The sequence below is a fragment of the Xyrauchen texanus genome, chromosome 41 (assembly GCF_025860055.1).
Source record: "Xyrauchen texanus isolate HMW12.3.18 chromosome 41, RBS_HiC_50CHRs, whole genome shotgun sequence".
Lineage (NCBI taxonomy): Eukaryota > Metazoa > Chordata > Actinopteri > Cypriniformes > Catostomidae > Xyrauchen > Xyrauchen texanus.
The window spans coordinates 5,843,460-5,870,280 of record NC_068316.1 but is presented as its reverse complement, the minus strand read 5'-3'; the positions used below and the strand labels follow the sequence as shown (position 1 = coordinate 5,870,280).

At 37.5% G+C, this 26,821-nt stretch overlaps 1 protein-coding gene across 4 annotated transcripts in view; it reads right to left on the bottom strand.

The window, feature by feature from the left end:
- The window catches only part of LOC127634269 (arf-GAP with GTPase, ANK repeat and PH domain-containing protein 3-like), a 217,595-nt gene that overhangs the window by 42,601 nt on the left and 148,173 nt on the right, over positions 1-26,821 (bottom strand). For all 4 annotated transcript variants that reach the window (XM_052113742.1, XM_052113743.1, XM_052113740.1 and 1 more), the window contains exons 10-12: positions 25,560-25,664; positions 21,670-21,841; positions 6,368-6,520 (exon numbers count right to left, since the gene is read on the bottom strand). In XM_052113742.1, the coding sequence (XP_051969702.1) occupies positions 6,368-6,520; positions 21,670-21,841; positions 25,560-25,664 (430 nt within the window). The remainder of the gene's footprint in view (positions 1-6,367; positions 6,521-21,669; positions 21,842-25,559; positions 25,665-26,821) is intronic.

Sequence of the window (26,821 nt, the reverse complement as noted above, 5' to 3'; positions counted from 1 at the left end):
TTAAAAAAAAAAAACTATCTATCTACACTAGACTGCATTACAAAGAGATGCTTGACCCAAGGTACGAATACAGTTCCATTACATGCACGCATTTACACAACCTTGATATGAATATTATACATGCACAGCGGAAATATAGTAAAGAGAAAAGCTTAGATTTAATCAAAAGCTTAGCTATCAGTATTCAGAGGTTGTAGCTAACTCAACTTCTCCTTATCCAGCACAACCTTTATAAATGAGTACGACACTTAAACAATATGGAAATAGTCACCTGGCTGAGATGCATTTGATCATTTGAATCTATGGCTTCTCATCTCATCAGCCCTGATCTTTTGTTTGACCTTCAACCCTCACCAAAGATAATAAAAATATTTTTGGGGATTGGAAATCTATTTAATGACAATGCGTGTGCAAGTTCATAGAGTAGAATAAGGAATAGTTACACATAAAATTACTATACAAAGCAAAAAGCTCATTCAAAGTTACATTGAAATCTCCATTGAAGTCTGTCTGAGGTTAGGACAGAGAAATAAATGGTGTTGAAACAAATAAATAAATAAAGTTTATTTATTTATTCAAAAGAAAGTGATGTTGAAGCCAAATGTCACTCTACAGTATGTCACAAGAAGAACATAAACAGCCTTCGCTATTTTACTTCTGTAATGTGAAACAGGATATACAATAGAAATAAAATTAGGTCAGAACAAGGTTTTATCCATCTGAAATTATTTTAGGTGTTATGTATAACCAACCAACCAAACAACAACTAACTAGCTAGCCAATGAAAACTAAACTAATTCAACAAACTAAATATCTAATCAATCTACAACTAAGTAGTTAATTAACTACCAACCAACCATCCAACCAACCAACCATTCATCAAAAAACTAACTAACTAACTAACTAACTAACTAACTAACTAACTAACTAACTAAACATTCAACAAATAACTACACTACTGGTAAACATTTTTGAAACACTTTATTATAATTTTTTTCCTTCACATTTTAGAATAAAATGTCATCAAACGATGGAATAATATAAATGGAAATATGGGAATTATGTTGTGACTATACAAAATCCAAATAAATTAAAACTGTGTTATTTTTAGCATCTTCAAAGTTGTCACTCTTTGTCTAGAATTTGCAGACTTGTACTCTTGACATTTTCTCAACCAACCTCTTGAGGTTTCACCCTGGGATGCTTTTCAAACAGTATTGAAGGAGTTCCCATCTATGTTGGGCACTTTTCTTTATTATTTGGTCCAAGTAATCAATAAAAAATTAAATAAAATGAATTACATTTTAGTTTTGTAATTAAATACATTTATATTTTTTAGATCATGAGAAACATTTCAGTCAAGTGTTTCAAAACTTTTGACCAGTAGTGTAAATACCGAAGTACCTTAACAACTAACTAGCTAATTAAAGAGCCACTGAACAACTAACTAACTAAAGAACTAACCAACTACTAACTAACCATTGTTCATTGTCTGCTTTTGATAAAAAAAGTCTGCTAAATGAATAAATGTAAAATGTAACCAACTAATGAGTCAATTAACAGCTAACTAACTAACTAACTACTAAGAGGTCTTGGTGGTCATCTGAAAAAGGAAGTAATTTCAGTCATTTACTTTAACATTTGCATATGAAAATCTATACAACAATAAATTTGGCTTGCACACTATGAGCTTTATTATGAGACCTGTGCAATTTCCCAAGATCTTTGATATAAAACTCTTCTCTCTGCTATGACCTTTAAAGCTGTAATACTCTCACTAAACAAAAGAACCAAGAGGCTGATTGTAACAGGTCATAGAGTAGATGCATTTACCAAATCCTGATACAGCTAAAACTCGGAGTATGTGTGCTTATGTGTGACTATAACTATTTTACACCAGGGCCTAATGAAGTGCTTTGTCATACAAACACAGCTCATTTCGGAGGCTACGGCCGCTTTGAGTAATTCTACTTTAGGATGTGGAGCTGATGGGTGTAGGCGGGGGGGCGATGGCGGAGCAGGGCTGAAATTGATTGTTCGACAAGTGGAGACGAGCAGAGAAGGGCGAATGTCGCGCAGCGTCATGTTCTGTCTGCAACACCACGGGGCCACACGGCGGGGCCTCCATTTGGCTCATAAAGAGCACTCTTTAAACTAGCGGGGCCCCTGGGACCCTAACAGACAGGGAGGGGGGAGGAGAGAGTGAGAGACAGAGAGAAAAAGAGAGAGAGAGAGAGAGAGAGAGAGAGAGAGAGAAAGGCAGGGCGGGGGAAGAACAGAGCAGCCGCTAATGAGAACAACGAGTGCGCAAACATGCATGGAAATGACTGTTATTCTGTTGATGTGCATTTAAGTGCTTTTTTACTGCCAGCCGACAAAGAGAAGGAAATAACCAATGATGAATGTTGTCCCTGTGAAGCATTCATTTTCCAACATGGGAGGGGAAAAAAATAAATTGTGAAGACAAAAGAAAAAAATGTGTAGCGTTGTTATGCCCGGCAAATATATTATTTGACTTCACTCAAGTGCACTGACAGGATGAGAATAAAGAGAGAGAAAGACAGAGAGAGAGAGAGAGAGAGAGAGCAAGAGAGAGAAAGTCTGGCAGAGGCGGAGAGACTATTTGGGGGCATTGTTGCCGTGGGTGGTGGTACCAGAGTTGCGATCAAACCACAATTACCGAATTATCCTAATTACCTATTAGCTTGTTAACAGCACAACCACCGATACAAGCATCAAACAGATACTAACTCCACAGTTCCCTTTTAAAAAATGCTTTGGCAACCAAAGTTTTTGGCAAAATATCATAGTTACTCCATCAGACAGTGTAAGAAGTTTTTATGATTACCATGATAAATTTTGCAGTTACAGAGTTGCGATCAAAGCCGCAGTTACTGAATTATCCTAATTATCAATTAGCTTGTTAACAGCGCAAGCATCGCAACAAGCTAGACTTGACTGTTTACCAAACGTAAACAGTTTCCATAGTTCCATGTACCATTACTTTGTTAGTATGGATTGCCTTCAAATAGTGCAAGAGTTTTTCACACTTTTTGCCAACTATGTTTACCATGGTAATTGTTTAGATACCACGGTTGTGATTGAAGCTGCTATTACTGAATCATCCTGATTAGCAATTAGCTTGTTAACAGCACAGTCCCTGATACGCAAAACCGACAGTTACTGACTTTATCCCTTATAAAAATGTTCCATGGTAATTAGTTTCCACCGAAGCACCATAGTACCTACAGTGTGTTACTCATAATCATAACAGCTTAATTAACTAGGTCCTGATTAGCGATTAGCTTGTTAGCACCACGTAACACAATATACTATTATTATTTGGTGGAAACTATGTTACCATAAGTTATGCAGTAACACAGTTGCGATCAAAGCTACAATTAATGAGTAATACCAATAAGCGATTAACTCTTAAGCAGCACAACCACTTTACACATGTAACAGACAACTGCTGAAATTACAGTTACGTTACAAAAATGTACAGTGAAAACCCTATTTTTCAGCAAAATACTGTACCATAGTTACAACAACATAATGTTACTACTGTAACATACTGTAAGACTTCCCAATAAGGTACTATTTCTTAACACTAGTTGATGCATTATGTATCTTCATGAACTAAACATCAATAGTATTTTTAACATCATTAATAATCTTAGTTTAATGTATATATCTAAATATACCGACCTGAATGTGTTTTACTGTAGATTTGAAAGGCCCAGTCTCACACCCCACACCCGATCTGACCTTCACTTCACACAAACACCTACTGCAACTCCCCTCCTGCTACTCAATCTGCACTTAAGATATGTGAAGAGGAGGTGTGCCAGGTTTTCTGGAAACAAAAGACAAGGAAAGCACATGGCCCAGTAGTGTTTCACCCACTTGTCTAAAATCCTGTGTTGGCCAGCTAGCCCCCATCTTCACGCAGATCTTCAACAGATTACAGGAGCAATGTTAAGTTCCCTGCTGCTCCAAATTCTCCACTATCATTCCTGTCCCAAAAAAAACTAAACCAAAGAACATAATGACTACAGACCCATTGCTCTGACGTCTGTGGTCATGAAGTAATTTGAAAGACTGGTGTTGGCCCACCTGAAGGACATCACTAGACCCTTTCTAGATCCCCTTCAATTTAATTACCAAGCAAACAGGTCCGTGGATGATGCGGTCAGCATGGGATTACATAATATACTGCAACAGCCGGACAGTCCAGGGACATATGCAAGGATCCTTTTTGTGGATTTCAGTTCAGCTCCCAGCTATTCTCCGGACTAAATTACACCAACTCTCTGTTCAGCATGTCTATCTGTCAGTGGACATTGACTCCATTGTGAAAAAGGCCCAGCAGAGGTTGTACTTCCTACACCAGTTGAGGAAGTTCAACCTGCCACAGGCGCTGTGGATACAGTTCTACTCAGCAGTCATTGAGTCTGTCCTCTGCACTTCAATAACTGTCTGGTTTGGTTCAGCTATGAAATCGGACATCAGAAGACTACAAAGGACAGTTCGGACTGCTGATCGGATGATTGGTTTGCCCCTGCCCTCCCTTCAAGAACTATACACTTCCAGATTGAGGAAAAGGGCTGGAAAAATCACTCTGGATCCCACTCACCCTGCCCACTACCTTTTTGAACTGTTGCCTTCTGGCTGGCGCTACAGAGCACTGACCACCAGAACCGTCAGACACAGGAACAGCATTTTTCCCTCAGGCTATCCATCTCATGAAGTTAAAATTGCCCCTTTGAGCAATAATTATGTGCAATACACAGTTTAGTCGATTATATTTAACATCCTAACTCTTCTGCCATACACTCCCTTGTATTTGTACATAGGTATATATATATTTTGCCTTATTGTGTATTATATATATATATATATATATTTTTTATATTCACTCTTTATTTTTATTCAATTTTTATATTATCTCTGTCTTGTTGTTGTATTGTTTGTGCACTGGAAGCTTCTGTCACCAAGATATATTTCTTGTATGTGTCAGCATACTTGGCAATAAAGGTCATTCTCTTTCTGATATATATTTGTTCATTGTTCGTAATGTTACCATTATGCATTAACTAATGTTAACATATACAACTTTTAAATGTATATTAACTAAGGTTAATGAGTGCTAAAAAAAATATTATTCATTGTTAGTTCATGTTAACTAACATAGTTAACAAATGCAACTTTATGGTATAGCATTACCGGATCTCCCTTAAATAGTCTGGGAAGCATTCAGAATCTGCTATTTTAATATTTTTTTTGCTGACAGTGGTGGCAGTATTACAGTAGTAACTATGGTATTTTAGTGGACAATATGATTTTGTAAATATGAATCTGGTACTTATTAAAAATAACATGACTAAAATTGCAATCAGTAATATAATCTCTTGGATTCAATTCTTGGTTATATAATCGGATTACATTTGGTTTACCTCTGACCTTGTTTGTTAGGTGATGTCATGTTTGTTAGATTTGATGTCACATGCATTTGAGTTGTATAATCCATACCATTTTGACATAATGTTGCTTAAATACATTTAAGAAAACTTAATGAATCAAAATATAAGAATTTATTTGATTCTATGTGCTTTACTCACTATTTGTGTGATATGAGTGAAATAAAAAAGCAATTACAAAGACATGAAACAGAAAACTTTTAAATGATCATTAAATAATGTGTTCATCAGGAGTTAGTTGGATATGAATGTTTAAGTTGAGAAAACATGCAAGCACACCTTCAAACGCTTATTTAAATAAGATATGAAATAGTTTGGGGCGGCGCGGTGGCCTCACAGCAAGAGGGTCCCCCGGTTTGAGTTCCGGCTCACCCAGGGACTTTCTGTGAGGAGTTTGTATGTTTTCCTTGTGATGCCGTGGGTTTCATCTGGGGCCTCCAGTTTCCCCCACAGCCCCAAAAACATTCAAGTCAAGTGAATTGGAAACTCTAAATTGCCTGTAGGTCTAAGTGAGAGTGTGAATGTCTGTGTGTGTTTGCCCTGTGATGGACCGGCCACCTGTCCAGGTGTTTCCCTGCCTTCAGCCCAAAACAGCTGGGATAGGCTCCAGCACTACCCGAGACCCTACATAGGACAAGCGGCTATACCAATAAATATTGTTTTTTAACAAAATGTGTCATATCGAACAGTGTCAAAATACATCAATAGATGTAATTAAGATCTCTGTGTCGGTTTATAATATGATTGTACGATTAGCCTTTTTTGAAACATCCAACGTTTTGAAGACAGGTTTGAGAAATAAATTACATAAGAGTCATCGAGAAGATTGAAAGATTGAGTAAAAAAAATGAGAGAGAGAAACTGAGGTTTTCTGAAGAGCTTCTGACCTGCTGCTGTACTGATAACTGCTTCACTCCACTGTTCTGCACTGGACACGGAGAACGAGCGCTGGTGCATTCCCTCTTTACTGTTCCCTAAAGCCACGCCGGCCACAGAGCCCCCGGACTGTAGGGAACTGCTGCTGTTAGAATGAGGAGTGCCTGCAAAAGACAATTTGAGAAAGGTTAATATCACATTTTAAAGTGCTACAAAGTTACATTTGCTGGTAGTTGATACAAGTACAAAGACCTTTTTGGCCTAGCAGTTAGATCTTGCACAGACCGAGCGGTGGTGCTCAGGCAGGCAATGTGGCTTCGATTCTGGTTTTCATCATTGTCTGATATTTCATAGTACTTAAGCGGAACACATGATTTTCTATACCAGTCCTGAATATACTAATGTTTGACACATGTGGAGAGTGCTAGATAGCGCTAGGAAGTGTAATCGAGCTTGAAATCATGATCACAAAGGAGACAACTGATGACAAGATGTACAGTGAAATGGAGTTGCATTTGGTTTGTTCTCTCCCAAAACTGATGGATCGTTTTTGAAAACATGGATTAAACCACTGGAGCCTAATGGATTCATTTGATGTGGCCTTTATGTGCTTTTTGGAGCTTCAACAATGTGGTCACCATTCACTTGCATTGTATGGACTTACAGAGTCAAGATATTCTTCTAAAAAAGCACATCGTTTGTGTACTGCAGAAGAAATTCAGTCATCTGGGATGGCATGAGGGTGAGTAAATGAGAGAATTTTCCATTATAGGTGAACTATTACTTTCAAGAGTACTTCAAGGAATTATATTGATTAGATTATATGATAAATCATATAAAAATTATAATTAATCATGATAACATAGTTTCTGCCTTAATGTAATATAAATTATATTATTATTCATAAGTTATCAAAAATACCAATGCACATATAAAAAACAAAAAAACATGGTAAGCAAAAATATGAGACGAGAACCATAAAGTACCAATCAGTGGGAGGTACTAATGAATTTGTGCTATGTGCATGATAAAGATTTTGCATATTTTTCTGCATTCAACTCTTCGTGCTACATGAGCAGTCAGTGCCTCACTCCCGTCTCTGTACCGCGCTCCCTCTCCGTTTCTGCCACTAATTAGCCCTTAATTAACAAGATACACTCGGAACGGTAATTAGCTCTCCCCCACTCCCTGCCTGACACATCCATCTCTCCCGGCGGTGGCGGCTGTGCTGAAGGCCCTCCCCGTCTCCAATCAGCGGACACCCCACGCCGCTTGCTAATTCACAGGCCTGGCCGTATGGCATGGGGTCCTCTCCTCCTGTTCCTGAAAAACAGCCTACTGTCTTGAAAAGAGGAAGGCTAATATATAAATCTCAGCATTAAGACTCAAGGCAGATTTGGACCGCTGATGCCTTTATGCGGTAAAAAAGACTTTTAGGAGATTAGCTCACTTTGGGTAATTGTCATTCTTTCCCGTATGCAAACTTGAGGTCATTTTACATGATCTTAACCAGTAGTCAAAACTTAAAGGTGGATCACAAGGGTAGGTAAAACATTTTTTGGCGAAATACAACTGAACATTTTAAGGTTTAATTTAAGGGAATTTTTAATCACTTGTGTAATAAACCATTTTGTGTTCGCAATTTGAGGCCCAATGTAAAATCTGAAAATGGTTTAAAACAAGTTGAAAATCACTCTTCTTAACAAGCTACCATTTCTTAAGTGTTTGGGACTTCTTCTGTTTGTTCATTTTCAAATCAGTTTTATATTGCAAATATAACCTTGTTATAACCATGTTCATAAAATGGCAAATCACAACACTACATTTTGTGCTGCTTTGTTCATGTTGTTCCTGATGAGTTGCCCCTGGGGCTTTAAAGAAGCAAAAATCAGTTTATTGTGGTCATAATATTTGTTTTTGACTATGCTAGGTAGCAGCTAGCAGCTATGCTATGAAACATTTGACACTACATTGCAATCCTTTTCTTAAGTGTTCATTTAAACTGCATCACAAAACAGTATTTCCACATAAATCAAACTGTATCACAAAAATAAAAAGCCATTTAAAAGTTCTGCACACATACAAAAATCATAGAATCATCCGTTAGTGCACGCTGCACGCTAACTCTACCAAAACTTAAAAACCACTCAGAAAACATTTATATTTTATTTACTACACTCTAATGAATTTCACAGTGGGACTAAACTTTTCTCTGTTGTTTTTCCTTTTATGCAATTTTGTCTTTTCTTTACACATTCCCTTCTCTCCCCTCCCTCCGCAGCGCTGATTTGAAGCATGCTAATTTAGCAAGTACTCCACAGCGTGTGGTTGAAGCTCGATCGCTCTCTCCCTGCAAGAGACGCCCTTCCCCTATGGGGACCGCAAGATTAATATTCTCGCACCCAACAAGATAATTACTGATACTAATTAGACATGATTATGTGAATTTGATACACTTATTACTCTCACTAATGGTTAGGAAGCATTAGGCTAACAAGAGTGTTCTTCGCAGTTTACTTTAGCGTCTGGCAAAAAAAAACGCCTTGACACAATCAGTAGTAATTCGTGAGTAATTGAAAGCATAAAAGGGCATTCTTATGTTTGTCTATTCACCAATATGTAAATCACCAGTATTGCTAAAAAGAGGATTTTATTAATTCTATCACAATATTGCCCCTGACTAGTTGAGTCGATGTATCACTACACATTTAAATGTGATAGAATTAACTAAGGCGCAGCTATTACTCGGATCAATGCCGTATAATATTGGCATCCTGCAGAAAAGGAAATTATTGTGTATTGTCATAAAGCAGATTGTTTTAGAAATCCATTCATAAATCTATTGGAGTATCATTTTAAAGTTAGCAAAGTATTTAAAGTTTGATATAACCAAAAATTAAAAGATAACATGTGTAATTTTCCCCCGATGCTAAAATACTACTCACAAATAGAATTTTTTTTCAAAGCTTTCATGCCACATGCCATTGTCGCTCGCATAAGATGATCAGTGAACAGTTAAAAGATGCAATGAAAATGGATGGTAACAAAGACTAACATTCTGTCTAATATCCTTTTGTGTTCCATGGAAGAATGAAAGTCATCCAAATTTGGAATGACACGAGGGTGAGTAAATGATGACAGAATTTTCATTGTTGGGAGAACTATCCCTTTAAAATGCTTTTTTAAATTTTTATTCATTGTGCATTCTCTGTCTTGGCTGGTATGAAAAAATTGAAAATAAGCCCCTAACCATGCCTCATCCCCATCAAGAATTCAACAATCATCGCTAATTGTCAAATTTGATGCTAATGATTGATGAATTAAACATGTCTCCATCAATTAGTCCCCAGAGAACAATTCTGCATAAAAAAGGGATAATGCAATTACAATGTGAAGGAAATCAGAGGAGAGTGCTGGGCAGAGACTGATCGCAAGATCTCCCGCCACTTCACACAACGACAGTGACACGGAGTGTAATTGTGAACACAGAGAACCTAGATTGGCACAAGGTGACCAAGAACATGTCTAGGGTGCAAATATACACACAATCACAGAGTTTGGTATAAAAGAGTTAAAAGAAAAAGTAGTTGGGTCACTGTGCAGAAACAACAAAAGTAAGCCCTTCATTGGTTGACTTTCAGAAGAGTGTAAACACTGACCACATTTACAGGCACTAAAGAAAACAGAGTTTTTGCAAAAAGCAGCGTACTGAAACATCATGTAAACAAGAACACACTGCATAAGGGATTAAGACAAAGTTGTTTAACACATAGAACATGGCTTAATTTGGCCATGTAAACACATAAATGCCATTATTACAAGATTTTAAGGAGCGCTCAGGTGCGTGAACTGACCAGATAAAAACAGGCAATTGGATGGAGCCCAACAACACAAGTCAACACAGCAGAAAGAATTCAATCTTTCTGGGAGTGCAGTGAGAAAAGCACCTGCACTAAAAACTATGCCAATTTTATATACAACAATGTAAAATATTGACGGTCCTTCACGTTTGCGTATATGCGCTTGTACAATGGGGGAATCCCAGAGTTTTATGTAAGCGGTAAACTCCATAATTTCAGCGCAATTCTGCTGTAGGGCGCGATGGAAAGTTAAGGAAACAAACACAGCAACAAGACTGGAATATCGGGAAATAAAGCAAAGCAACGGGGAGTAAAATAGCAAAGTCTTCCTCAGATGCCATGGTTGTAATTTACACAAGCGTCGTGTTGAAATTCCGTTCTTTGGAGAAAGCTGCTTACTGACTGAGCCGCATAAATACGGGAGTAAAAAGTACACCGCATATACAGTGCGTGTAAACAGGAATGCCACTTTCTAGCAATAAGCTGCTTTCTGGAGTCCATGTAAACGTAGTCACTGTTTGTCGAACAATGGAAGATGACGGAAGAGAGGTACGAGGTTTTGCGAAACCTGTTTGGAAACAATTATTATTACTGGGTATTTCTTAAACTTTTGACATTTGTCTCAGCGGTTGATGTGTTGTTTTTTATTTAAACAAACAGCTTTTAACTTTATAAAACACATTATAAAACAAAACTTTCATTATTTATGTTATGTAGTTTCCAAATTACTTTTATGTACAGATTTTAGTTTTAACATTGTCCCAGCCTAGTCTTTCGATATTAAACAATGAAAATCCATTATAGAAGAATTATTAACATTTTAAAACTATTATAATTTAAACAAAAAGTGACAAAAAAAAAACCCAACTTATTTCTGAACTTATATTGAAAATGATTTCTATCAGTTTATAAAAATTACGACTGTCCCATAGTTGTGGCGTCATTGCAAGCACACCGAACATTTGTTCCCGGAATAAAACGTTTGTCAGTGAAAAGAATGTGAGATTAAAGTAATGCTTGAAAAAAAAAAAATAATTATTTAGAAGAATATTATAGTATATATTGCTTGCAAACAGAAAAATTTTATTGGGTGTAACTTCTAAAAAAGATGTAATTTGGCCAAATTGTGCAAAAAGTGTTCAATAAATTTTTTTATAAATATAATTTCCCAACACCGCCATTTCCACTGCAGAATTCGAGGTACTAATTTTCATGACTTTCGGAAAACAAATGACAAAAATAACATCTGCTGTGATGCATGTACATACATGTTGGACATTAATATACAAATACAAAAATATTAATACTGTTACAAATAAGGTTCCATTTGTTAACATTAGTTAAAGCATTAAGTATCATGAAGGAACAATGAACATAATAAACTTTATAAGTGATAAAAATACAACTGTTCAATGTTAGTTTGTCAGTTCATAATGCATTAACTAATGTTGATATGTACAACTTTTGATTTTAAAAATGAATTACTTTGTTGAAATTAACATTAAATAAGATTAATAAATGCTGTAAAAGTATTGTTCATTGTTAGTTCATGTTAACTAATGTTTTTGACTAATGTTAACAAATGGAACCTTATTCTAAAGTGTTACCAAAACAAATTGTGAAAGTGTGAAAAAATGAAAAAATATTTTATCAAGACTTTTATCAAGACAAATTCTCCTCCCTATCCAGTGTGTGGCGATATGCACAAATAATGCGAATTGCCAATAACAAAAAAAGAAAAATGTGAAAATGTGGAGATTTACAGTAAAGAGGACTTAAAAATGTACATGTTTTTCTAATCAGCTTCTGAAGACATGGATTTAACCACTGCAGTCATATGGATTAATTTTATGCAGACTTTATATGCTTTTTGGACTTTCAAAGTGCATTGTATGGATCTACAGAGCTGAGATATTCTTCTAAAAATCTTTGTTTGTGTTCAGCAGAAGCAAGTAAGTCATACACATCTGGGATGGCATTTTCATTTTTGGGTGAACTGTAAACTTTAAAATCTATAATATTAATAACAATAATGGGATTGTACAATTTAACTGCACACATTTTTCGTTCATTTTCAGATTAACTTTGCAGAAGTCTAACAATGTTGTACATACGTTGATAAAAACATCCAAATCTTCTTTGCACCTTTTTTGCTATATCCATGCAAGCTATTATGCGAAATATTAAGGTCTTGGCAATGGCAGATCTAAGGTTGTGGTGTTAAGTAGAGGCGATGGATTAGCAGGGGGTGCCGATGATTTCTCCTCATCGCTCCTCGTTTCTCTCGCCGAGCGCTGTCAGATGGCTGATGAGCCGTGCAGCGAGCCCTGACCCTCTGAGCCACCGCTGCCATTATATACAAGTGCGGAGATAATGAAGCATCCATGCTAATGTTGAAGAGAGGGCAGGGGGAAGGGGGGATCTCTGTTAGATCATCTGTTGTTCAGGTCAAGGCGAAACGGCAGTGCGACGCCCTTACAAACTGACATCTGCCTGATTGAACCGCCTCAAAGTGTTTTTTTGGTGGAATCTCACTAAACCTGTCAAGAACCTTTACCGGTCATATGGTAACACTTTACAATAAGATTCTATTTCTTAACAGTTAAAAATCTATTAGGTATCATGAACTAACAATGAACAATATGTTTCAACAGCATTTATTAATCTTGGTTAAAGTTAAATTATAAAAATAATATTGTTAATATCAGTTTATTGCCGGAACAGGGTAGAGTTCCCTCTTCAGGTTGGAGATGAGTGGCTGCCCCAAGTGGTGGAGTTTAAGTATCTCAGGTCTTATTCACGAGTGATGGAAAAATGGAGCTTGAGATCGACAGATGGATCGGTGCAGCATCCGTCAGCAGTTATGCAGCATTGCACCGGTCAGTCATGGTAAAGAAAGAGCCGAGCCTGAGGGCAACGCCAGTGATTTACCAGTCGATCTACGTTCCTACCCTCGTCTATGCTCACAAGATTTGTGTAGTAAGAAAGGATGAGATCACAGATACAAGCGGCAGAAATGAGTTTTCTTCGTAAGGTGTCTGGCATCAGCCTTATGGTGCGTTCACAAACAACGCAAAGAAAATTTTCTCCTCGCCCTGCTCGTGTGAGTTTGACTGCTGGATTATAGATTTGTGTTTAAACTCGCGTTCGCGCGAGAAGTCGGCTTCTACGACTTGGTTCATATTAAAGTACAACCAATAGCTGGAATCCAGTAGCCGCACATATTTTCAGAATTTACCAGGTAATCTAACTTCCTCGCTCAATTTCCTTCAAGCGAAAGTCTCTGTACATGTATGATGTTGCGTCATACAATTTCGAGTGCCCACACAGCAGTGACATCCGGACAATCTCAATGCCGATAGGCTTTCGCGACAAAGCATCATGCGAATTTCTCGCTTGAGTTGAAAAATTTCCACCATAGCGTGTTCGAATCGCGTCATTCGCTTGAATTTACAACTTTGCATTGAATTTGTATGTAATCACGCTGTGCGAAATGCTCGCTTCGTGTTGTGTGTGAACGCACCATTAGAGATAGGATAAGGAGCTTTCTAGGATGCCCCCCGGACGCCTAACTGTAGAGGTATTCCGGGCATGTCCATCAAGGAGGAGATGTCGGGGCAGACCCAGGTAGGGCTGGACTGGGAAGAGAAATCAGCCCAGGATTTTACATGGCAACTGGCCCAACTGTTGAGTTGGGGGGGAGGGGGGGATGGGGGGTTGGTGTTCGCAGTCCTTTTCTGCATATCGCGGCAGTTTTGTGGTCCGTTCAGCATAATGTGGCAGCTCATTTTAGCTTGCCCATTCCGCATGTTTCGGTTCTCCCGATGGACAGTCCGCCCCTGATCGGCCCCAAAATGAGTCGGCCCGGTATGCCAGATTATCAGTCCAGACCTGGACCCAGGTCAAGCTGGAGAGTTTATATCTCTAGGCTGGCCTGGGAACACCTCGGTATCCTCCCGGGAGAGCTGGCTGAAGTGGCTGTACAGAGGGAGGTCTGGGTATCCATGCTCAGACTGCTGCCCCCATGAGACGGACCCAGATAAGTGGGAGATAATGGATGGATGGGTGTCAGTTCATGTTAGTTCATATTGCATTAACTAAAATGAAAATACACAACTTTTTAAAAATGTATTTGTATATGCTGAAGTTAACCAATATTAATAAGTGTTGTAAACGTATTGCTCATTGTTAGTTAATGTTAACATATACAACCTAATTTTAAAGTGTTATTGAAATTTAATTTTGCTTAAAGAATATAATAACCTATTCTAGGACCATTAAGCGGTTTTGCATTATGTTTTGTATTTGCATGAATCACAATAAAAAATTTTAAGCACTGTTTGCAAATAAAAAATACAAAATCTCATGATTCATGTAATGTGAAAAAAATAATGATATATTGTCTAAATTGTCTATAACATGGTTATGAGAATCACTTGTGAGACTATTGGGAATTACAAAAAACTCGAAGGTAAACTGTCTAGGTACATTAAGGATTTTCCTCAAAAATAACAATGCAAACATTTTTAATGTTTCTAAAAATAGGCTTTATATCTTTATGCAAAATATTATTTTCAAATTTTTGGTCAAATATAATCTGGACATGTTTCGACTTGCCCATTTGCAGTTTTTGAAAGAGACAGACATAATACAGTTTGTGTTTGCATAAATGGCAATGATCACATTGTCAAATGATTGGCGACATTCAATACGTGGCGGATAAAGGTCAAACAGAAATGTTACGACAACTAATAAACTGCTAACATCCAGATATTGTGCAAAGCACAATTTTTACTATTAGAAAGTATGACTCGAGCCCATTGCATACAGAACTAAAAGACTTCCATTCAATTCCAAGCCATGCATTGGATAATAAGCACCGTTTTAGAACGCCTTTCTACATTTTTCCATACAAACATCTTATTTCCTTCTTGCATATAAAAACACTACATCACAAACGATTGTGCCATTACTGAAAGAGGCTATCGTAAGGCTAATGTACATGGTAGAGAGTCATGAAAGAAGACACAATCTCCTTTCAAACACATTTTCATCATTACTAATTCAAAGGGATCTCCATGTTAGCGGTTTACCAATATGGGTGTCTTTAATGGATGATGATGATTCGATACCCAGAATGCATGGTGGCTGATGGGTTGGCATGTATAAAATACTACAGTATTTCATGATAACAAATAAGATTGATTGGCCTCGCCAATGTATTGGTCTATCACTACTAAAGATTCACTTAAAATATTTGAAAACACACCATGTGGACTATCCATTGAAAAGGCTGTCTGTAAAATTTGGAACCGACACGAAATGGCCAAATATTGGCCAACTAATCGGCTAGGCCAATATCAGGCTATCGGCTATCACTACTAAAGATTCACTTAAAATATTGAAAACACACCATGTGGACTATCCATTGACAAGGCTGTCTGTGAATTTTGGAACGGACACAAAATGCCCAAACTGGTTGATTGAATGGCCTGGCCGATATATCGCTCTATCACTACTCCAAGTAGTGCACAAGGAGAGGTTATGCATATCAAAGAAACGATTCATAAAACAAAATAGACAATATGCAAATGAATACAACCACCTCGGCATGATTCTCTCGGTCTCACACTTTTATACACACACCTAACAGCAGATGTCATTGATTAAACCTGATGGGCAGGCCCATTAGCGCTTTGATATTATATATCTGTCAGCGGTGACACAATTGAACGCACGCTTGCAGAATGTTCATATTTAAAATGGTTCCGGTGAGTACTTAGCAGAAAGATTAGACCGGGCCTCATCGAGACAGAATCTTTTACTTGCGGACACATGCGTTCATTCATTTATGCTCCTTCACTCCTTCTCTCTCTCTCTCTCTCTCACATTATCTTTATCTCATCCCCCCTTCTCAATCCTACACACCCCCCAGAGTTCCTAATGGTCTTTAGATCAGGGGGAAGTGTATGAATTACAGACTAAAGGAAAAGACAGGGCTCAGCTAGACCGCCATGAATGAAAAATTACCCCTTTGTTCCGTCGCATCAATTGCATGCCTAATGAAATCAAAATCAGATTGCATAATCAAGTGTTCGTCCTTCACTCGGCGGAGGCCCGCTGCGAATCGTAACCTTTTCCCTCTCGAGAGGAAATTAACACAATTTTCCTATAATATGCCACGGAGTGGAAAGGGGAACAAGAAAAGCAAGCCTTTTCAAAAATATGCTACGGTGCAAATTTGTACTAAACCGAAGGTCAATTTGCGTATCTGAAAAATAACACTGATAAAACTAATCAAAAACCAGCAAATATTGTCTTAAATGTGTGAAAACACAGCATCAATGGTTCACGTATACATGAATGCTTAAACATCAAAACAAATTGTTCAATTAGGTCAAAAAGTGGTTTGGGAAGAAATTGAATCAAGTCAAAACAGCAAAAGTTAAGTCGTTTAAATGAAAAAAAGTCACGTGCGCCGATGAATCGTTCACAATAAGACCATGAACGTATAGTAAGAACGCAAATAGTGTCAATTTTTATTTCATGACTTGTGATACATGCTAAAACATATTTTCTTTAAACAATAAATATTTGTCCATGTGTGCAAGCAGAACCTGAATACAAATGAAACCAGTCTTAACTACCGCTAACTTATGCATTTGCGGGCTGGGGCCATATTGGAAATGTTTACCTCAAAATGTCTATTGTCTGCTGCTTGAATAAACCCGGAGCCAGATGTTGTAACTATTTCAAGTCCAAATGCCCCCAAATTCACCTCTTTTCAACCTTACCTTCACCATTTCATCTGCAGTCAACTGAGGGTTAATTAGCTACCAACTGAAAAACAAACTCAAAGTTGGCTTATGGCTTTTGTGGTAGAAGCAACAAGATTCATTTGTTCCAGCAACAATGACAAATGTTCCTTATGTCTCTAAAACCTGCTCCCTATTGGGCACATGACTTTGGACATGGGCCAGAAAACTGCAATTCCCAGAAGTCCTTCTTGACCGGTGCAAAAGCAATTAGCCCAGGCTAAGTGATGCGGAGGCCCTAGTCGGTTATGTTTCCATTGCAGTCATGCCAGCTTGCAAAGCCTCTGGAGTAAGTTGCTCCTGCTTTTATTAATTACACTTGATCTCAGCTCTCTAAATCTAATTATACCTTCCCAAACCTCTACTCTTGCTCACTAAATCTCTTTCAAGTGGAAGGAGTAAATCGATTCTTGCTAGCTGAAAAGAAACGAATATAGATACAGCCAAAACGAAAACACAAATTAATATACTTTTTTTTTTTTTTTTTTTTTTAAGGATGTCAATGACAGCTTATGCCTCCTACACATTACATGACTTTCAAAGATGTTGGATTATGGTACTGTTCATATTACACAACTGTCTGTCTTGTCATGGAAGTCGTAGCTTTTTCAAATTACACGACGAATCGGGGACAGGGGTGAACACATTATAAAACATTTCACTATTGACGAATCCCAGACGACTCTGCCTGGACTCCAAATTACGTTTCACAACAGAGTACACGCGAGAAGTGATACGAGATACAAACAAATGCATGATCATATGTTATGCATTTCAGAATATGATGTGTATGTTTTTAATCGCCAAAAGGCATCATATATTTTATTGGTTACGATATGAAAAAGTACCTCCTACAGAAAAATCTACCTATTTGACTGTCCAAAATAATTTGCAATTTCTCTCCAACTCTTCTCTTTCTCCACCAGTTGTGATACAGTTAAGATGAAACATCAAATAGGCACTGGTGCTCCTGCCAATGTTCCACTAATTTTTCCTCCATTTCTTCAGTCCAATGAGACTTTATTGATACCGCAGCCATGCTAATTGATGTTCTGTTGCAGGTACATCAGGACTCCTCCCACTGAAACATCCCGAGCCCTGTTTCTTGCTCTCTCACTGGCTGTAGGTCAACGCTGCAGTTGTATTCGGTCAAAACATATTTCACATTGCGTAATTTGGAATCGCAGACAGGTCCAGATATTGAACATGCTAGATATCTCGCTGACATCGGCGACATGTCGGCACTTCTCTCAAATCGAGTCTTTGATAGTTCATACATTTCGATCGTTGCTCACAGGAACGTGCTCCGATTTGCCTACGATTTCAGGCTTTTGTCTGCGATCTCCACAAAATTGTCAGCGAGCGAAAATCGGGCTTAAAATAGTGTAGTGTAAACTCGGCAATAGTAACATAGCTGCAGACTTTTAAACAGCGATTATGCATTTGCCCCAAGGCTATGAGATGTGTTTTAATGAGGAATCAACTTGAAGTGAACTGGAAGTGTGATTTAGAAATGACTGTTATTATTTTTAATAATTATAAATGCATTACATTTATAGTTTGAAAGATGCCGAAATGTCTTGATAACTGTAACTGGCTCTTCGTTGTCCTAACAGATTACATTATACCCAAAACTCTGCAGCTACAGTTCTCACAAACACTGTGCAGTCTGCACACACTACTCCTAACTTGTTTAGTCTCTTGCCATATTATGTTCAAAATTCTTCTCTAAACCTACAAAGCTCTCCATTACCTGGAACCTTGTTATTTATGTGATCTGCTGCATCCATACACACCTGCACGTTTCTCTTCGTTCTTTTGATTCCAAACTGCTGTCTATCCCCAGATTTCATCTGTCCACATTTGGTGGGAGATTCTTCAGTGTAATTGCACCAAAACTATGAAACTCACTGCCTCAGAGCCTCCGTAACATCTCCTCCATTTCCATCTTCAAGTCTCAGCTTAAAACTCATCTTTTCTCAAAGTACCATCTATCCATTGCTGATTGCTGAATTACTTTTTATTTTATTTTTTCCTAACAGTGATTGTAACTTCTGTTAAAATGTATCTTGATTGTAAAGTGACCTTGGGCATTTGGAAAGGTGCTATATAAATAAAACGTATTATTATTATTACATTTACTAATCTTAACATTTGAATCTACATTTTGAAACAGAGACAATTCATCCTTTAAAATTAACATAAAATAACAATTTGCACTTTGCTATGTTGCAAATTCCTGGTTTTGTTGTGAACAATTCATCAGTACATGTTATTCAAAATATTTTTTTTTTTATAAAATAATATTTTATTAAAATAAATAAAACTTGCTCCACCTCTGAAATTAATTTTATGTTCGGATGACATTATGAAGCCCTCTTATTTTTCCAAACTCCTGTTTCCAAGAGACCACTTTTCTTGATCCAATCAACTCCCAATGGAAAAAATGTAAGTCTGGTCCCATTTTTGTCTAGTTGAATATCCTTTTTCACTCAAAAGTACAGCACATAACGGAAGTAAAATGGGTTACAAATGCAGTTTTTTATGCTGACTTTAAAGGAGTCATGACATGCTTTATATTATTTATTTTATTGTGTTCATTGAAGTTCACTTATAATATTAGTATGGGTTTTTTTTGCACAAAAATAAAAACAGTCATATATTTGTAAAACATGATTATTTTCCACCATCATTCTGACCCTCTGTCAGAAATGCTGGGTTTTGGTGCTGCTTCTCCTTTAAGACTTGACAGTACATGCCCACTGTTATGATTGGCTCTCTGCTCTCTTCTTGCCATCTCACTGCTCACCACCAGTGGGCAGGCTACGGAAGTGATTGAAGGTAAAGTAGGCATGTGTCTACCAGTGTGACACCACAATGTATTACTGGGAGGATGTCCAGCAAGATCAATAAATAAACTTCAATTTGTTCAAAATGCAGCAGCGAGTGCTGACGAGAACCAAGAAATATTATCATATTAGCATATTAGCCCCATTTTATCATCGTTACATTGGCTACCTGTTAAATTTCGTATTAATTAATACAAAGCTTTGAATGGTCTGTCTCCACAGTACTTAAGTGACCTTCTGACACACTATATTCCATCACGTTCATTATGATTGTAAACTTCTGGCCTATTAATAGTTCCTAGAATATCAAAATTCACAAAAGGAGGAAGATCCTTTCATATTTGGCTCCTACACTATGGAATAGTCTCCCTAACACTGTTTGGGACGCAGACACACTCACTCAGTGTAAGTCTAGACTAAAGACTCATCTGTTTAGCCAGGCATACACCTAATTTATCCTCCAACCCACAATTAGGCTGCTTTAGTGTGCCGGAACCAGAAACAGGGATCATGATCTATAACTCTGCAATAAATTAAATGGCATCTGTGCTAATATTATATTATTTGTTTTCCTGTCTCAACCTCGGGACTTCTATCCTGAGATCACTAGAACCGGCTTAATCCAGCTCCGTTCCTGTTTCGTGTTGGACTCCACTGCTACATGTCTCTGAGTGATGATGACTAACAGCAGCCTGTGCCAGCCAAACATCACTTCAGTCTATAACGATGGACTTCAGAGGATGAACCGATGCCAACTCCAACCATAAAACATGGGATACTTCATATGCCGTTGCCTGAACCTTGGATTTAGGATAGACCTCACCGAAATTACCGGCCAGGTGGAACTGCGATGCACCTCACTGATCTCTGCCTGCATCACCTCGGTCTAATGATGGACTACACTCTTAAAATGTAATACAAAGACTATCAATTAATTGCCAACAAAACCCTTCATCAGCCAACTAACAAAGGACAATTTCAACTATGTGAACTTCTGCAGTTAATCCAGGATGATCTTCAAAGACATTAGTCATTAATCTTACATTTCATACAAAATCTTTGTTTAAACACTAACCCTCAACACTTACTTAGTTTAATACATTTAAACCATGACTTGCGCTATACATAAGTAATAATGTCATTATATTCATGATGTTAGCCAGAGGGGAACTGGCCCTCACAGTGAGTCTGGTTTCTCCCAATGTTATTTTTCTCCATTAACCAACATCTTCTGGAGTTTTGTGTTCCTTGCTACAGTCGTCTTCGGCTTGCTCACTGGGGTTATTAATACAATTATTATTTAATTACTTATTTCTGAATACAATTCACCATCGTATTTTATCAAACTACACAATGATGACTCATAGACATTATAGATATTACAGTTTTATCTTCTGTTATGGCCTGATCTTCTGTAAAGCTGCTTTTAAATGATGCGTGTTGTGAAAGCGCTAAACAAATAAAAATGACTTGACTCAGTACAAGTTGGTGGTCAAAGGTTATGAAACCAAATTGACTTGACAATGTAGAGGAAATAGAGAACAAGTCATTTTGGCAGCTTGGTTTCAACAAATGCTCTTTTTGCTGTGAGGAGGAAGTTTTGAGTTCTGAAACTAACAGAATGTTTTATATTACAATGACCTCTTATTTATTTCAAAATATCCAGGAAAATGTGATTCCTCATGTCATGATCCCTCTAACTCTGCTATGTTGGTGTAAACAAGCATCTTCAGGTAAAGAAAATTGTTTTAATTTTAGGGGATTTTACTAATGAAGCTTTCACACTCACTTGTGGCCCCAATACCAAGTTGCAAGGTGCTGTGGTCCTTGGTCAGTCCATTGGTTTTTGGGCTGGCTGTTGGGGCGACTGTCACCACCGCTCTGGGCGGCCTCTTCCCAGGTACCTTCACTGTTGTCCGTAACAGATCGATTTCTTTACCGTGGACATTCTGCATGTAGTCCTGAAAAACAAAATAGGCCAATATGTAGTTCTAGACCTAACATGAAAAATCAGACCCACATTTGAACTGACATTTGAAGTTTCAATATATTTTAATGCAAATAAAAATAAGGTGCACAGTCCGTTCAATATGCAGTACGGTCTTAAAGCCCTAGGTCAAGACCAACTTTCACAATTCACATTTCCCTGCTAAAAAAAAAAAAAACACTTTTTAACCAGTTGATGATGGTTTGCTGGTCTTAGCTGGTTTAAGATGGTCTAGCTGGTCTCCCTGCCTGGTCAAGTGGACCAACTTATCCAAAACCCCTTTAAACCCAAGCAAACCAATCCTACCTGACAGGGCTGGGAGACCAGCTAAGACCAATAAAGCTTTTTTAGCTTATTTTCCCATCAAGTTTTGACCACTGGAAATTTGTTGACATATTATCAACATGTCTTTGACTGAATAATCAACACACAAGTACACATCAGTATAAAATATTAAATGGACTACTTATATCCCTCGCAGCCTTGTTTTCATTTGTGTCAAATTACCTAAGTGACTCAAGTCTATGTGGACAGGGCACTACGAATAGACATAGCTGTTCCATAAGCTATGGTCCTGTTTACACCTTGTAATAAGATGCATTTTGGGTGATCCATTTAAATGTAAGTGTAAGATTTAGTGTAAGACAGGTGTAAACAGAGCCCAAAATATGCTTTTGAGATGAGAAGTAATATTAAAGTATAAGTATAAATATAAAGTAAAAGTTGAGCTCAATCGACAGCATTTGTGGCATAACATTGATTACCACAAAAATGTATTTTGACAATCTGGGTTCCCGTGAGGCACTTTAATGGGGTCAATCTGTAAACGTTAACCACAATGTCAGCCACAAGACGTAAACAATATGCATGTTAACATGATTTTAGTGTGATAAAATCACTTACTAACCTTTTCTGAGAAAAGTTATAAAAATTGTACAACTTAGTTATAAAATTGTACAACTTCGTTGCCATGACGATATAATGTCAACAAACCTTAAAACCCTAAAATGACGATTTAAATAACTTGGCAGCTCAAATAATACATGAGTTTTAACAGAAGAATTAAAGCAAGTGCATTTATAAAATGATAAGCTTCACATTTCTGACTTTAAACTCTGAAAATATCCCATGCCCCATTCAATACCATTGTAAGTGCCTTACTCTAACTTCGATTTTTGCTTTTTTTTTTAAGGAATAGTTCACCCAAAAATTAAAACTCTCATTATTCACTTATCCTGATGTCATCCCAGATGTGTATGACTGTCTTTCTTCAGCAAAACACAAATTAAGATTTTTAGAAGAAGATATAGGTCTGTCAGGTCCTTATAATGGAAGTAAATGGGTGCCAGCTCTTTGACGTTCCAAAAGTCATACTTGGGCAGCATAAAAGTAATCCACGTGACTCCAGTCGAGTTTTAAACTTCACCGGTTATGGGCGGTTTAATTACCACTTCATAGTGCTTGAATCTGAATGCAAAATCTGAACACAAGTAGTCAAACGCATGCATATTATGACCAGGTGTAAACAACGATGTATCTTGCATGTCCACTTGTGATCAGATGACCAGGTGTAACACAGCCTAATTCATTTTTTGAAGTCCTGTAGCTTTAAAAACAGCTTTAAACAAACAAACAACCACAGAGCCCACGCAATCGATTTCACCTGTTTCCACATTGCCTCAGATTAGCTAAATTAGCATTAATGACTCAAAGCAGCCTCATTCCCATTTAAATCGGCTATTCCATTTTCATGTGTGTTTGAGAACAAGCAAATGGGTTAAGCCAAGGTGCAAATCACCCAGCTCAGTACAAAAGAGGCGAGTCGAGATTTTGGCCTCACGTGTCTCCTGCCAACTCCTCTTCACTTTTATTGTGCCCCATAAAGCACTAATTTCTTCAAAAGCCTCAGTACTAATTACCCAGTGAGCGCTCTCATTCCATTTTATTGCTGGAATTAACAGCCAGTTTGAGGCACAGAAAGCCATTAAGATGTGTGATTAAGCCATATTCAATTAGTTTCTACAAACAATTTAATTGATGTAGCAGACAGAATTAACAGAAGGGGATTGTGGGATAGCTTGGCTGGCTGCAGCGAAAATTAAACAGTCTTGCTCTCTCTCGCACACTTTAAGTCTCTCTTCGTCTTTCTCGTTGCACTAAATGCGCGACCCACAGGTGTCCAAACCCAAACGTCTGTAACGGTGGCGATTATGATGCCCGTGGCATTGTGTGCCTATTACACACATCACCGACATGCACATTATATCGCTAATAAACACACCATTGATTTGAGAGACATGTGTTTGGTCAAGGTATACATTTTGGTCATAGTCCGTGGAGACCACTTAGCATTGCAAATGTCTTGTACGGTCAAGGTATGCTGCTTTTTATCAAGTGGATATTAATAAGGAAGCCCTTATTATTCACTAACCTATGTCAAAACCGTTGTAGAAACATGTGAAGGGAAAGATAGACATCAAAGAGATGCGTGTATGCAAATGAGAAGAATTGAAAGAGAAAAAGCTAAGTGAGAATGCCATGGAACAAAGAGGGAATTGTGGGATGTACTGTATTAAGACCGCGCGGGAGTTCTGACAGAGATAGATAATACATGAGCATCGGTCTGTGGTGTTCCTGTGGCGACTGCCGTAAGAAATGCTCACTGCCGTAGCAACCGGAGAGCAGCTGACCTGCCCAGAACTCATCTGTTTTACTGGAAACCCAGAAAATGCTCAACTTCCCTTAAACTCACTTTAGCTCTGTTCCAAAAAAATCAAGTGAGCAGATTTGCTGTATAAAACCGACATGGCAGCTGCCTACTAGGGCAGCATCTTAACTTTTATCGAAACTTTTAAAGCAATATTCTGGGTTCAATACACTGGGTTTACCTCCAATTTGACACAAACACTCAGTGTCTGCTTACTAGGGCTGCCCCCTAATAGTCAACCAAACGTTAGTCGATGAGAAGAGGCTTGGTCGACCAAATTTCAATTAGTCTGTTGGTCACAAAAAAACCTCTACAGGAAGTGGCAAAGTAACGCAGTACAGCTGTTAACACAGCTGTTTCATGTGGTAATTATGTCGGGCAGGAAATCCAAACTTTCGCCTATCATTCATCGACCTCAAACATGGCTTATCATTTCAAACATGTAAGTAGTAGCCTAATGTTAGCCACTTTACATGGCCGCTCTCTCTAACGTTAACCTTGATAAATGTACGCTATTAATGTTTCATGGTTCATGCCCAAAATGGTTTTCATGGTCTTCACACAGCTAAGTTGGCACACAGTTACTTCCAAATCAATGTAATGAGCTCACCAAGAGACAAAAACGTGATGTTTCGAGCTACATGCTCATCATCAGACATGAGTACATAGCTGAAATATAACCAAATAAAATGGAATTTAAATTGGAATTGATTCGAAATCAATACCCAGCCCTAGAAAAAATGCATAAATACCACCTGCCTTTTGGAACATCCTTTGCTTTATGCAATTAAAAAAAAAAAATTCAAACAAGTTTGCAAAACATTCGTAAATCACTCAATTGTAAGGCAGAATTTTGTTTGGGAGTAAAACTGTGAGGAGAGTGATATGCTGACCCCATAAATAACATTTGAGTAATCTTAGAAATTATTTTAATGATTTAACGATTAAGTCATAGCATCAATATACACCAAAGACAGATACTCACATGTAAACTGGGGTGGTACGTGAGCAGACCATTGTCACATAGAGTGACATATTTCTTCTTCCACTCCTTATTGAGAGACTTTCCGCTTCTTTTTAACAAAATTCCCTGTTTAAGACAGAAAACAATGCAAGCAATGAGAGGAAAAAACATAGACATAGACATAAACATTAGTAATATGGTTAGAGTAATGCAAACTTATTTTAAGATTTCTATAGTTAACATATAGTATAAAACATACTTATTAAATGCACGCTGGATATACAGCTGAACTCAAAACCCCTCGTTTACATTCATATACTGTATGATATTATATCTATTTTTGGTGCATACTATCATGGTAATCCCATATTTGTCTGGACATGTGGTAATACAATGACATTCTTTGAAGTATCATTCAGTACCACACTTTAATGCATATCAAAGTACCACTGTATTATTTTACCATCACTGTACCATTTAGTAAGTGATAACCCTCAAAACACTGTTTACTTGACCTCTGAGATGTCAGTATACTCATACACACATGATCACACCCACATACAATGCCAGAAAGTACACATGAAAGTTTCCACACCTGAGTGAAAGCTTGTGTATACATTCAGCTAAAACGGATCACTTGAGCCATACACACTAATTCCTACTTTAAGGCCATTAGCTCTGTTTCCATCAACGTTTTTATGCATATTTTGGGTTATTGCATAAAAACTGCTAGATGGAAACACCAAGATGTGAATAAAATCTCCAAAATGTGAATAAAAACTATATATGTTCGCTTGAGGTGGCTAAATTTTTTATTTGATGGAAACTATGATGGAAACACATACATTTATACCGAATAAACTCCAACTGAATTTATTAGGAATAGAAGATCAACATCAAAAATCTATAATTTTGTTCTTTTCAACATGTGGGATGGAACCGCGGCTTTAGTCACACATTGTTTTTGTGATATTATGTTTTTTCTGCATAAAATAATTTAGTGACTTTGATATAGCTGTTGTGAATTTCAACCGCAACAATGCTAAAATGACACGGACAAATTTGGCACGGACATTTGTCCTGCATCAAAGCAATGTTAATTTCGCTTTGTAGGTCTATTTTTTGTTTTGTCTGCTGTAAATAGGTCTGGTGTAAATTTTGACCACTGATTTTTATTTGTAGTGTCACTCTTACAGGCTCATTTTCATTTATATTAAAATAAATATTGAGTCTAGCCAAACTAAGGTCCATAAGACATTACATGTATTCATCTAGCAGGCACT